This window comes from Tamandua tetradactyla, chromosome 9 (assembly GCF_023851605.1).
Source record: "Tamandua tetradactyla isolate mTamTet1 chromosome 9, mTamTet1.pri, whole genome shotgun sequence".
NCBI classification, from domain to species: domain Eukaryota; kingdom Metazoa; phylum Chordata; class Mammalia; order Pilosa; family Myrmecophagidae; genus Tamandua; species Tamandua tetradactyla.
Window position 1 is genome coordinate 93,644,690 of NC_135335.1, and position 14,713 is coordinate 93,659,402.

At 35.6% G+C, this 14,713-nt stretch overlaps 1 protein-coding gene across 1 annotated transcript in view; it reads right to left on the reverse strand.

Moving 5' to 3' along the window:
* C9H5orf34 (chromosome 9 C5orf34 homolog) overlaps positions 1–14,713 on the reverse strand; it is a 36,547-nt gene that overhangs the window by 13,893 nt on the left and 7,941 nt on the right. The window contains exons 3-7 of the mRNA XM_077117101.1: positions 12,567–12,797; positions 12,308–12,397; positions 10,743–11,389; positions 7,618–7,719; positions 6,326–6,449 (exon numbers count right to left, since the gene is read on the reverse strand). Coding sequence (XP_076973216.1) covers positions 6,326–6,449; positions 7,618–7,719; positions 10,743–11,389; positions 12,308–12,397; positions 12,567–12,797 — 1,194 coding nt within the window. The remainder of the gene's footprint in view (positions 1–6,325; positions 6,450–7,617; positions 7,720–10,742; positions 11,390–12,307; positions 12,398–12,566; positions 12,798–14,713) is intronic.

Here is a 14,713-nt window from a genome sequence, read left to right on the forward strand (position 1 = left end):
GTCCATTATACTAGGCTCTACGTTTTGTTTTGAAATTTATTTGAAATTTCCCATAGTTAAAATAAAATCTGGGGTGGGTCACGGTGGCTTAGCAGGCAGATTTCTCGCCTGCTATGCTGGAGACTTGGGTTCAATTCCCGTTGATTGCCCATGCAAAAAAATAAAAATAAAAATAAAAAAGAGGGGCCAAGATGATGGCTTAGCAAGGTATGGGATTTAGTTCGTCCTCCAGAGCAGCTAATAAATAGCCAAGAACAGTACAGAAGAACTGCTGGGGCCATGTCAGTGACCAGACACACAGCATACTAAAGTCTGGACCAGCTGCGAGCCCACCCAGAATCCTGGGTTCCCCAAGCCCAACAGACTGCTTCCCAAAAGGGAAAGAAAAGAGAGTTTACCAGCAGCAGGGGCTGAGGACAAAAAAACTCCAATTGTGGAATTAATTAACAAATTAATTAACTACTAAAAATAGATCCCCAGTTCAGCTGAACCTTGAGTAAAAGCAGAGGTCACTGGTTTTTGCCCTGGCACAGAGGGGGCAGGGCTGACGGAAAAAGAAAAAAAAGAAAACACAGGGTTTTTTTGGATTTGAAAAGGTCTGGACCCTGAAGGAAAGGAGACGGCAAATAGAATCTGGAGATACAGAGAGCAATGTACCAACATAAGCTCCTGATTGGCAAACCTAAGGAATGGGGGTCCTGCTCTGAAAAGGACTTTTTTCTTTCATTTTGGTGGCTGTGTTTCTACAGCTTGACTGCTCTTTGGATACAGTTGCAAAGCTCCACAGGCTACAATGCCCCAGGCACAGACAGAATTAAGCTTGTTTGAGTGTTTGTTTGGAGCCTGTGCCTTCCCCAGGAGAGGGATGTGGCCCAGCTCAGGTGGAATCCCTCCCTCAAGGAGTTTAGCCCCCAGGGTCTGTAAAAGGGAAGCAATTAAAACTAGACAACAACCTCTCCTATGTCTAAACCATGCCCCCAGCAGGGACAGTTTACTGAAGTTAAAGGTACCACATCACCTTAGGTTGGTGCGACCTGCAGGCAGACAAGTACAACATACTGGGCAGGAAAGGAAAATCGGAGAGCCCAGAGGCTTCATAGGAAAGTCTTTCAATCTGCTAGGTATCATCCTCAGGAAAAATGACTCTTTCCTCCTGACAGGAGGCCAGTTTGGTCTGGGAAAATCTGGTTGGGGTCTGTAATACCTAAGTAGACCCTCCTAAGGGGTGGGGGGTGGGGGGTGGGGGGGAAAGGCACAATACAGGCACAGCAAGAAACAAGAAAAGAAGAACTGAAAAATTCTGATCTGTTAAACAAAATCTAAGCTAGAGGTCCAGAATAAGTTGAACTGAATGTCAAAGAACAGATAGGGTCAGACAGCAAGAAAATCCTAGGTAAAAGAAGTGAAAACAATCTCCAGAATAAACTAATTAAGGTAATTAAATGCTTAGATGCCAGCAAAAAATAACGGCTCATACTAGGAAAACTGAAGATTTTGCCCAGTCAAAGGAACAAACAAACAGTTCAAATGAGATATAGGAGTTAAAACAATTAATTCAGAATGTTCAAACAGACATGGAAAACCTCATCAAAAATCAAATCAGTCAACTGAAGGAGGGCAGAAAAAAGGCAAGAAATGACCAAAAAGAACAAATCGAAAGTCTGAAAAAACAAATCACAAAACTTATGGGAATGAAAGGCACAGTAGAAGAGAAAGAAACCTACAATGTCAGATTTCAAGAGGCAGAAGATAGGATTAGTGAACTGGTGGACAGGACATCTGAAATCCGACAAGCAAAATAAAATACAGAGAAAAGAATGGAAAAATATGAGCAGGTACTCAGAGAACTGAATGACAACATGAAGTGCACAAATATACATGTTCTGGGTATCCCAGAAGGAAAAGAGAAGGGAAAAAGAGGAGAAAAACTAATGGAGGAAATTATCACTGAAAATTACCTAACTCTTACAAAAGACTTAAAATTACAGATCCAAGAAGTACAGCGTACCCCAAACAGAATTGATCCAAACAGATGTACTCCAAGACACTTATTAATCAGAATATCAGATGTCAAAGAAAAAGAGAATACTGAAAGCAGCAAGAGAAAAGCAATCCATAACATAAAGGGAAGCCTAATAAGACTATATGCAGATTTCTCAGCAGAAACCATGGAGGCAAGAAGACAGTGGTATGACATATTTAAATTATTAAAACAGAAAAACTGCCAACCAAGAATTCTATATCCCACAAAATTGTCCTTCAAAAACAAGGGAAAAATTAAAACATTTTCAGACAAAAAAATCACTGAGGGAATTTGTGACCAAGAGTCCAGCTCTGCAAGAAATACTAAAGGAAGCACTAGAGACAGACACGAAAAGACAGGAGAGAGGTGTGGAGAACAGTGTAGAAATGAAGACTATCAGTAAGGTAAAAAGAAGGAAAATTACATATGATATATAAAATCCAAAAGGCAAAATGGTAGAAGAAAGTATTGCCTGTACAGTAATAGCACTAAATGTTAATGGATTAAATACCCCAATCAAAAGACATAGACAGGCAGAATGGATTAAAAAAAAGGTCCCATCTATATGCTGTCTACAGGAAACGCACTTTAGACCCAAGCATAAACATAGGTTGAAAGTGAAAGGTTGGGAAAAGACATTTCATGCAAATAACAATCAGAAAAGAGCAGGAATAGCTATACTAATATCCAACAAATTAGACTTTAAATGTAAAACAGTTAAAAGAGACAAAGAAGGACACTATATATTAATAAAAGCAACAATTCAACAAGAAGACATAACAATCATAAATATTTATGCACTGAACCAGAATGGTCCAAAATACATGAGGCAAACACTGAAAACACTCAAAACAGCAATAGACAACATCTACCATAATAGTTGGAGACTTCAATTCCACATTCTCATCAATGGAGAAAACATCTAGACAGAGGATCAATAAAGAAACAGAGAATTTGAATAGTACAATAAATGAGCTGGAATTAACAGACATTTAAAGAACATTACACACTACAAGTGCAGGATATATCTTTTTCTCAAGTGCTCATGGATCATTCTAAAGGATAGACTATATGCTGGGTCACAAAGCAAGTCTCAATAAATTTAAAAAGATTGAAATCATCCAGAACACTTTCTCAGATCATAATGGAATGAAGTTGGAAATCAATAATAGACAGAGTGCCAGAAAATTCACAAATATATGGAGGCTCAACAACACACTGTCAAACAACCAGTGTGTGTCAAGGAAGAAATTACAAGAGAAATCAGTAAATATTTCGAGGCAAATAAAAATGAAAACACGACATATCAAAACTTATGGGATGCAACAAAGGCAGTGCTAAGACAGAAATTTATTGCCCTAAATGCCTATATCAAAAAAGAAGGAGTAAAAATTGAGGAATTGGGTGGGCCACGGTGGCTCAGCAGGCAAGAATGCTCGCCTGCCATGCCAGAGGACCCAGGTTTGATTCTAGGTGCCTGCCCATGTTAAAAAAAAAAAAAAAAAAAAAATTGAGGAATTAACTGTTCACTTGGAAGAACTAGAGAAAGAACAGCAAACTAACCCCAAAGCAAGCAAAAGGAAAGAAATAATGAAAATTAGAGCAGAAATAAATGAAATTGAGAACATGAAAACAATTGAGAAAATCAACAAAACCAGAAGTTGGTTCTATGAAAAAATCAATAAGACTGATGGACCTTTCATGAGGTTGACAAAAAGAAGGAGAGAGAGGATGCAAATAAAATCTGAAATAGAAGAGGAGACGGAACCACTGACCCCAAAGAAATAAAGGAAGTAATGAGGGGATACTGTGAACAACTTTATGCTAATAAACTTGGCAATGTAGATGAAATGGACAACTTCCTAGAAAGGCATGAACAACCAACATTGACTCAAGAAGAAATAGACGACCTCAACAAACCAATCACAAGTAAAGAAATTGAATCAGTCATTAAAAAGCTTCCCAAAAAGAAAAGTCCAGGACCAGAGAGCTTCACATATGAATTCTACCAAACATTCCAGAAAGAATTGGAACCAATCCTGCACAAACTCTTCAAAAAAATTGAAAAGGAGGGAAAGCTACCTAACTCATACTACAAAGCCAACATCACCCTTATACCAAAGCCAGAAAAAGATATTACAAAAAAATAAAACTACAGGCCAATCTCTCTCATGAATATAGATGCAAAAATCCTCAACAAAATTCTTGCAAATTGAATCCAGTAGCATATTAAAGGAATTATATAACATGAGCAAGTAGGATTCATCCCAGGTATGCAAAGATGGTTCAACATAAGAAAATCAATTAATGTAATACACCATATCAACAAATCAAAGCAGAAAAACCACATGATCATCTCGATTGATACAGAAAAGGCATTTGACCAAATTCAACATCCTTTCCTGTTGAAAACACTTCAAAGAATTGGAATAGAAGGAAACGTCCTCAACATGATAAAGGGAATATATGAAAAACCTACAGCTAACAACATCCTCAATGGGGAAAAACTGAAAACTTTCCTCCTAAGATCAGGAACAAGACAAGGATGTCCACTATCACCACTGTTACTCAACATTGTGTTGGAAGTTCTAGCCAGAGCAATTAGACAAGAAAAAGAAATACAAGGCATCAGAATTGGAAAGGAAGAAATAAAACTCTCACTGTTTGCAGATGATATACTATGTCAAAAACCCCGAAAAATCCACAGCAAAACTACTAGAGCTAATAAACGAGTACAGCAAAGTGGCAGGTTACAAGACCAACACTGTAAAAAATCTGTAGTGTTTCTATACACTAGTAATGAACAATCTGAGGGGGAAATCTTGAAAAAAAATTCCATTTACAATTTCAACCAAAAGAATAAAATATTTAGGAATAAGTTTAAGTAAGAATACCAAAGACCTAACAAAGAAAACTACAAAAAATTGTTAAAAGTAATCACAGAAGACCTAAATAAATGGAAGAGCATACCATGTTCATGAATTGGAAGACTAAATATAGTTAAGATGTCAACTTGAGATGTCAAGTTGAGAGGTTATCTTGGAGGTTATTCTTATGCATTAAATAGATACCACCTTTTTAGTTAAGGCGTAACAGAGAGGCTGGAGGGAAGTGCCTGAAAATGTAGAGCTGTGTTCCAGTAGCCACGTTTCTTGAAGATGATGGTATAATGATACAGCTTTTTCAATGTGACTGTGTGATTGTGAAAGCATTGTGTCTGCTGCTTTTTTATCTATTCATGGACAGATAAGTAAAACATATGGATTAAAAATAAATAAATAGATAATAGAGAGAAAAAATGTTAAAATAAATTTAGTAGATAGAAATGCTAGGGCTCAATGAAAGGGAGGGGTAAGGGGTATGGTATGTATGAACTTTTTTTCTGTTTTCTTTTTATTTCTTTTTCTGAATTGATACAAATATTCTAAGAAATGATCATGATGATGAATATACAACCATGTGATAAAAAAAAAGAAGGTTCATATTATATGTTGATTGTTTTTATTAATAAAATTTAAAATAAAATAAAATAAAATAAAATAAAATCTGCTCCATTTTTAACTCTTCTTCCTAACACCTTTAATAAGCTTATCACTCATGTACTCCATTCTCTATTGAGAGGGAGAAAACATTTTTATCATGCTTCATCTTGCAAAGTAGTGGGATATTATGGTGACCCCTATAAAAAGGTGGATGTCAAATGTCAGACTGGAACAAGCAAATTAAGATTCATTAACAAATTATCCAATTATTACATAATGGTCTGATAAATTCATCATGTTCTATGTCCCTGTTTTTTTTCCTTTAAGACTTTTTATGCTTCACTATTTTTAACAGAAAAGTCTTGTTCAACCTTCTGATTGTATGTAAAGATGTTAAGAGTTAAGAGGTGTTTAAAATATACAAACAATTACATAGTGGATGGTGGGGAAAAATAATGTGCTTTTTCTTGGGGAAACATGAGAAATATACTCTTTCAAAATAGTATACTGACTCAAAGTAATGCTGTCGGTTTCAGCAGTTCCTACTGATAAATTCCATGATCAAAGAAATTTAGTTCCTGATTTAAACACAAATTGCTCATGCAAATGGATGACAATAGGATGAGAAAATAAGTTTTTTTTAAATGGCTGTTTATAATTACTGTGACAATGCTAGCAGTAGGATAATATTAATTCTCCAAACTAGAGAGTAGAAAGCAATGTTATACAAAGATTAAGTTTCCCCATATATATTCAGAATCAGTTTGAAACAGCTATATATCAAAAATCTTCTTGAGTTGAGACTTCACTATAGGCTTACCTCTTCTGATTCTTCTTGAATGGAATAATATTGAAAATAGTTCCCAAAATAAGCTCCTTCTGATGTGAAGACAGAGCCATCTCCAGGATAAATCTCTATTGAGTTCACATTTTTATGTGTAAGTCTAAGTAAGAGAAATAATCATTAAAAATTTTTTTCTACTTGATATTAAAACATACATGAAGGAATCATCAAATTAAAAAAAAAAAAAGCAAGGAAAGAAGTATGGTCTTCTGCTTATCGGGGGCAGTAGATAATCTCATATTTTGCACCCCAAACATCTAAGTTAACCTATTTGGCAAAGATATACAGAACACACAGAATTCAGTTATGTTTCAGTTTCAACAAATAAGCTCTGAGCTTCTGGAAGTCAGGTATTTTGTCTTATCATTCTGGTATCTCCACTGCCGATCATAATGACTGGCATATAATAATCACCAACGTAATGTCTATTGCATAGGGGTTTGACACTTCCAGAACCTGAATTTAAGATTATGCTTTGAAAATGAAACTAACAGAATATCTGATGGATGATACTGGCCGTCTGTAGACGGAACCATCCATAAGACTAGGTGAAAGACTGTACCTCAACAACCAAGTATAATCAAAGTATCAAGTATATACTGTATAATAAAAGTTAAGACCCAATCAATTTTGTTGGACTCTATATGAAAAATATGTTATCAGAAGAGGATGATTCTTCATTCAGTGAAAGGACAAACCAAAGAACAAAAATTTAGCAGTATTCTTCTAGCATTATTTACAGAAGAGAAACTCTGAATGTGACCAACACTAGGATTCCAGTCACTAGAGAAGTGTACTCTGTCGTAGAGTGGGGATAATTCAGTAGAATAGTACCTGGAATGTAGAAGCCAATCAGTGAATATTTGCTACATGTATGAAGGCTGAAATCTCCCTTTAGCCTATCAAACTTCTCTAACTTCATATTTACCAGGCAACCCTCTGATGACTAATTTAAACAACTAAATCCCATGATGCTTGGAAAGGATATCCTCAGTAGCTAATATAAATATTTTATTCACTAGCAAAACTGATACTTCACTAGCTTTCTAATTTTCACATAAGTCTTGTGAATATGGTTAATATGAGTTACTTACAAGAGCCCTACGGGCACTGATAAAATTAATTTTTAAGACCTGTGAAACTCAGAATGAAACATGGGAGCTTGGTGGCCCCAACAAAACTGTGTCTTTTGTCAGTCTGTCTGTAAGTCTGCCTCATTCCCTTTATGACACTGCTAAATAGCTCCAACTCCAACACAGTGGTCTTACCTATATGTAACACCCTTGTACCAAACCACTTTTATTAGTTCAGGATACGAATACTCTTCTTCATCAGGCTGTCTCTGTAAAGGTGAATCACAAAAATTCCACCTGTGAAGAATAAAACATAAGCTATTAATTCTGATTGACCTTTAAATCAACAAAATAATGCTGCTGTAACAAGATATAGTTCTTGCTTAACTAGTTAGATCAAAGAAAGAAAAATATCAAATTTTATCAATGAAATTTTAAAATGAGCTTTATTTTTCCATGTATTTTTCTCAGTATTGTCAATAATCTCATTATTGAATCTAAATACAATTATATGAATTAACAGTTTTACTGACTGTCATGGTCAGGTTCATGTGTCAACTTGGCCAAGTGGTGGTACCTGTTTGTCTGGTTGGGCAAGTGCTGGCCTGTCTGTTGCAATGAGGACATTTCATAGAATTAAATCATGATCATGGCAGCTACATCCACAGCTGATTCTCCATTTGTAATCAGCCAAAGGGGAGTGTCTTCTGCAATGAGTAATGCTTAATCTGATCACTGGAAGCCTTTTAAGGAAGATTCAGAAGAGACAGGCTCTTCCTGTCTTGGCATGGGCGCCTCTCCTGTGGAGTTCATCAAGACCCTCCATCGGAATTGTTGGCTTCACAGCCTGCCCTGTGGATTTTGGACTCTGCAATTCCACGGTCACATGAGACACTTTTATAAATATTATATTCGCCAAGTGTTCCCTGTTGATTCTGTTTCTCTAGAGAACCCTAACTAATACACTGACCATTAAAATTCAGCCTAGGTTCAAACAACAAATATTTACTGAAATATCTATGGTGGCCCAGACATTGTGCTATACAAACTACGGATAGAATACCATCAAAGCAGACAAGTCCCTGCCCTCAAAGAGGATTTCTATTTGGCAGGGATATTATACATTAAATAATGACTGTAAAGAAAGGAGATGTATTTAATGCTAGGGGACAGTACAGGACATAACCCTGTCTAGGGACTCCAGGAAAACCAGCCAAAGGAAGTGAGGCTTAAGCTGAGATCTGAAAATGTACATAAGTTAGCCAGTTGAGAGAGAAAAAGGGAGAATGTTCCTGGCAAGGAAAAAGCAGGTGCTATGGTGAAAGGGAGGTTGAACATTCATGGAATTGTCAAAAGTCCAGTTTAACAAGTATCAAGAAAGCCAAGGCAAGAGCAGTCACTGAGTAGAGAACTATAGATATAGGAAGGGACAGATCATAGAAGGCCTGTTAAACCATATTCAAGTTAATGGATTTTAATCTAAGGCCAGTAGTAAGTTATTTGAAAATATGTTAGTCATAAATATCTTTTGATACATATTCATAATACTAGAATGTCAAACTTAACTAGTTTGAAATCAAACTGAATTTTGAAATCACTCCCATATTATGTGTACCCAGAGACAACCTAGGATCATATTCCGGTTCTGCATGTCCTAGCTTTGTGGTCTTATTTAATTTATTTAACATCTGTGTCTTGAGTTCCTCTACAAAATTGGGATGTTAATAGTATTTACCTCATGGGGTTCCTATGAGGTAAAGTACTCACAATAGTGCTTGGAACATGATAAGTGTTTTGAAAGTGTTAGCTATTATTATTATTACTGCACGGCTCATCCAAAATTATTGCTACTAATCTATAACTATTAGGTTACTAATCTAAGTGGTGGTAAAAGGTTAATATCCAGCCATCCAGAAGTCTCTCTATGTTTATCCCTTTTGCAAATGAACATAATTACAGTGTTAACCAAAGACAGAAGTAGCCTCTGAGGCTAGTTAGGTATGGAAAAATAATCCATGATCATAAACTTGTTGGACCCAAGCTCTAGCAAACAAGGAAACAGTCTCCAATGAGCTGCAGCAGGTGCTCCTTTGTGCTCACTCTCACAGTCCTGTGTGCATGCCTGTGCCTTCACTTACCACACTTCATTGATCTGTAGATCACTAGAGTCTAAGCTCCTAGAAAGCAGGGATTATGTCTTAATTATTTCTGCAGTCTCTATGCCTAACAAAGTATAGTTGATGTCTATCATTCACGATAATTATATACTAAATGGTAGTTTATATTCTATAAAAGAGTCTCATTATTCATGGTATTTATGCTCTCTATGGTAGTTTATGTGCTATAAAGTTGCCCAAACATTTGTCCCAATGGAAATACGTGGTTTGGTTCCTGCAAACCTCTGGTCACAACATGTCATCAACCAATCAACACATAACTTTGTTTTATGTATGCTGTATTTCTAGTTAAAGACACCACCTATCTTTTGTTTCTTCCTTTAATTTGCAGATGATTCCCTAAGCAATCCTTTGTATGACCAGTCTTTTAAGAGACTGCCCCCATTTAATGCCATCTGGAAGAGTATCACTGCCTTGAGAACAAAGCTTCTGAACATAAATTTAAGCCAATCTAATCATAAATCACAATAGAGGACTGGTAACTGGAGCTCTTTAACACTAAATTCAACACCAATAGGACTATAATTCAGGTCTGAACAAAGCTTATTCTAACATATTTCCTCTGTAATGGACATTACAGAGTTCTTGCACTAGTACCACACAACCCATCAGTCTCATGCCTGTGGACATTCTAACTAGCAAAATCACCAGTAAAGAGCACAAAAATGTGAAAAACATGGCATTAAATACACGCCAAAAAGAGGACACTTGTTTTTAGTATTAGAGCTGTAAAAAAAGGCCAAATATCATTGTTTGACTTCAGCTGGAAACATGGATGTCAGAAAAGTCAAATTTTTTGCCACTCTGCATATTCATGACTGACCACTAAAGCACCACAAATATTGATTTGGGGTTTATGAATAAATTTTAGCAAGTAAGCAATTTTGCAAATATAGAATCTGCAAATAATGAGGACTGACTGTATACAGTGTACAGTCAGCCTTCTGTAAACATTCCTACATGGACATAAAATAAGAAACATATTTGCTAGGGAAATCATTCACTATTAGTTATCAGCAAAGTTTTGAATCAGCTGAAAGAACTTTTCTTATGAATGGCATCAGACAATTTAGAAAAAAAAAATGATCTTCAAGTAAAGACTAGATCTAACAAAAGTTTAGGAAAATAGTCATTCTTCCATACCTGTGCAGGTGTGGGACAGGACAGCTGAGTGGCAAGGCCCTGGGAAGAAGAGAAACTTCTTTTTCACTTTCCTCTGAAACAGCAGAAATTAAAACTCTGTTCTTGGTGATATCTGTATCAGTTGTAGACATACTTCTAATTTTACTGTAAAAATTACACGCTAAAGACAAAGGGTACTTCCATTTCTCCGGACAGGAGGCCACAGACCAGCACTGCTTTACCCATGTGTAAACACATGTGTGCTTTGTACTAGGCAAAGGTAGCTCCTCCCCACTTTCAGCTTCATGTATACAACTCTTCTGCTCTGAAGGTCCTTTGCAGTTCATGATATGACAATAAAGTTCCTTTTCATTATTCTTCAATTTCTGTCCTGATAAACTTCCAAAAGTATAGTTTTTACCTGCTTTTTCAACTTGTTTGTCCCTTTTAGTTTGATTTTTTTTCCCTAACAATACTAAAGATGAGTCCGATTTCTTGCTAACTTTACACAAAAAATGTACTGTAAATTCATGCTGAGATTTAGGCAGGCAAAGGTATGCATGACCATCTAAAGATGATATTTTCACGGTGCCATTTTCCATATATATCATGGTATCACCAGTGTCAAGACTGGGCCATCTAACTTCTGAGATGTCAATGAAGATACTCTGAATTGAGGGGGGAAAAAGATGGTAAGTATTTTCTATTAACAGCCCAATTTTTCCATATACTTGAAAATTAACTATTGTATAAGAAAGTTTTAAAGTTCTATTATGTTTTACTTCCCATGGAGAATAAAAAATGGACACACTCAGGTGTCAGAATACATATGGTCTTTCCACAAAATATTTGCTGTTAAGATTAGCTCTATTAGAGAAGTAAAACACATACACACTAACAAAAAAATCAGAGAAATGAAGAATAAAAATCACTTTGATTATACTTATTACTGGATTAAATATATTTCATTTTTAAATGTACAATGAATCAGAGATAAGTGAGATTTGATCAAGCCCTCCCACTAAGAAGTCTATTCAGGGAAAAAAAAAAGAGAGGACTAGCACTACAATGTACTATATTCAAAACAAGCACAACTTAGATGTTATGTAACTAGAATAAAAATCATCAATAAAACAAATCAGAGAATACAGAAACAGACTCAATCACATCTTAAAATGTTATATGTGCTAAGTTAGATTTCAATGAGGGGTTCTGGAATTGTTGAATAGAATTTGGGATATGCTATCTCAGAAGGTTATCAGATGGAACTAAATAAGACAATGCATATAAAGTACTTATCCTAGATAGTACCTGGCATACTATACATCAAAATAAATTCCACATGCCTTAAAGATTAACACTTTGAAAAACTGAAATACTCAGAGGTAAGCTGATTCTGATAATTTCAAATAGACTCATAACAGATATTGCCAGTGTCTACTGAATCTTTTCATATAAGATAAAAATAGTGGGTGTGGCTTAACCATTGCATAACTTGTTTTTAATTACTTTGTCCTCAAATAACCTGTTTCTAATTACTTGTCTTCAAATATTACTTATGAAAGAGAGGTTCACAAAAAACTTACCTTTTTTCTTTCAGAAGGGATGATGCTTTCAGATAAAAAAGGGCATGTAGCAGAAAAGTTTCGAAAATCTAGGGCTCGCTGTAGTTGCTCCTCCAAAAAGAATTATAAAATGCAATCTTATAAAATGGGAAATCATTTGAAAATCACTTTACAAATGACAGTAATCCAGAATACTAATTACTTTTCATATTCTGAACTACCTCAACAACACTTTTGTTTTATTTTTAAAAAAAGTAGTTTTTATGGCATCTTTACTTACTCGGTAAGTGCTAATCACAAACTGTGTCCTTTGACGAATTCTTTCTGGTTGTTCTAAAGGATGTGCTGTAATAGGAGGTGCCTTTTCAAATAAAAATTCAGAGCCACAGGGAGAAAGTTGCAATTTGGAACCATCAAGATATTGTACTTGCACTGAATCATCTTCATAAAGAACCATTTGAACTTCAGCTGCCATTATGACTATGGATAAGATGTCCTTCCAAGGTAAAGACTGAATGAAATAGGAAAAACAATAGCACAAATAGTTCTCTTAATGTACAAAGGTTCTTTCAAAATAAAATGCATTTTCTAATAACATACCCAAAACACAATGGGATTACATTTACTTTTGTTTAAGAAAAAGGGATTTTTTAAAAAAATTTGTAGCAAATAAACATTTTTTGCTTTAGCCTCACACATAAGGTGACATTTCAAGATATTAATTACCATCTATTTTCAGCACAGTGCAGAAATGACATTCTTTTGTTCTTCCTCATGCAAAAACATTTTTTAAATTTGTACATTTAGTCACTATCATTATACACTCTAGGCATTCCTAGATTATACCATCTCAATCTTTATCGTCTTTCTTTGTGATTTCATTTATGCCCCAGCCCTCCTCCCTCTATCATTCTCATATGCAGCTTCATTCAGTGTTTTAGCATAATTGTATTACAGTTAGCAATATTGTGCTGTCTATTTCTGAGTTTTTACATTCAGTCCTGTTGCACAATCTGTATCCCTTCAGCTCCAATTACCCAATATCTTACCCTATTTCTATCTCCTGATAGTCTCTGTTACCAACGAAATATTCCAAGTTTATTCACCAATGTCAGTTCATATCAGTGAGACCATACAGTATTTGTCCATTTGTTTCTGGCTAATCACACTCAGCATAATGTCCTTAAGGTCCATTCATGTTGTTACATACTTCATAACTTTATTCTGTCTTACAGCTGCATAATATTCCATCTTATGTAAATGCCAGTTTGTTTAGCCAACCGTCTGTTGACGGGCATTTTGGCTGCTTCCATCTCTTGGTAATTGTAAATAATGCTGCTATAAACATTGGTGTGTAAATGTCCATTTTTGTCCTTGCCCTCATGTCCTTTGAGTAGAGACAGTATAGATGGGTCCTCTTTTATAATCCATTCTGCCAGACTATATCTTTTGATTGGAGAGTTTAATCCATTAACATTCAGTGTTATTACTGCATGGGTAGTACTTTCTTCTACTATTTTGCCTTCTGGATTTTATTTGTCATATCTAATTTTCCTTCTTTTTAACTTTACTCATAGTCTTCTGTTCTACACTCTTCTCCACACCTCTCTCTTATGTCTTCGTATCTGTCTCCAGTGCTCCCTTTAGTATTTCTTGCAGAGCTGGTCTCTTGGTCACAAATTCTCTCAGGGATTTTTTGTCTGAAAATGTTTGAATTTCTCCCTCATTTTTTGCTGGATATAGAATTCTTGGTTGGCAGTTTTTCTCTTTTAATAGTTTAAATAAATCATCCTACTGTCTTCTTGCCTCCATGGTTTCTGCTAAGAGATCTGCACATAGTCTTATTGGGCTTCCCTTGTATGTGATGGATTGCTTTTCTCTTGCTGCTTTGAGGATCCTCTATTTCTCTTTGACCTCTGACATTCTGATTAGTAAATGTCTTGGAGTATGTCTATTTGGATGTATTCTCTTTGGGGTATGCTGCACTTCTTGGATCTGTAATTTTAAGTCCTTCATAAGAGGTGGGAAATTTTCAGTGATAATTTCCTCCATTAGTTTTTCTCCTCCTTTTCCCTTCTCTTCTCCTTCTGGGACACCCACAACACGTATATTCATGTGCTTCATATTGTCCTTCAACTCCCTGAGTCCCTGCTCATATTTTTCCATTTTTTTCCCTATATTTTCTTTTTCTTGCTGGATTTCAGATGTTCCATCCTCCAGTTCAGAAATCCTATATTCTGTCTCTTGAAATTTACCATTGTAGGTTTCCATTGTTTTTTCCATCTCTTCTACCGTGCCTTTCATTCCCATAAGTTCTGTGATTTGTTTTTTCAGACTTTCAATTTCTTCTTTTTGCTCATTCCTTGCCTTCTTTATATTCTCCCTCAATTCATTGATTTTGTTTTTGATGAGGTTTTCCATGTCTGT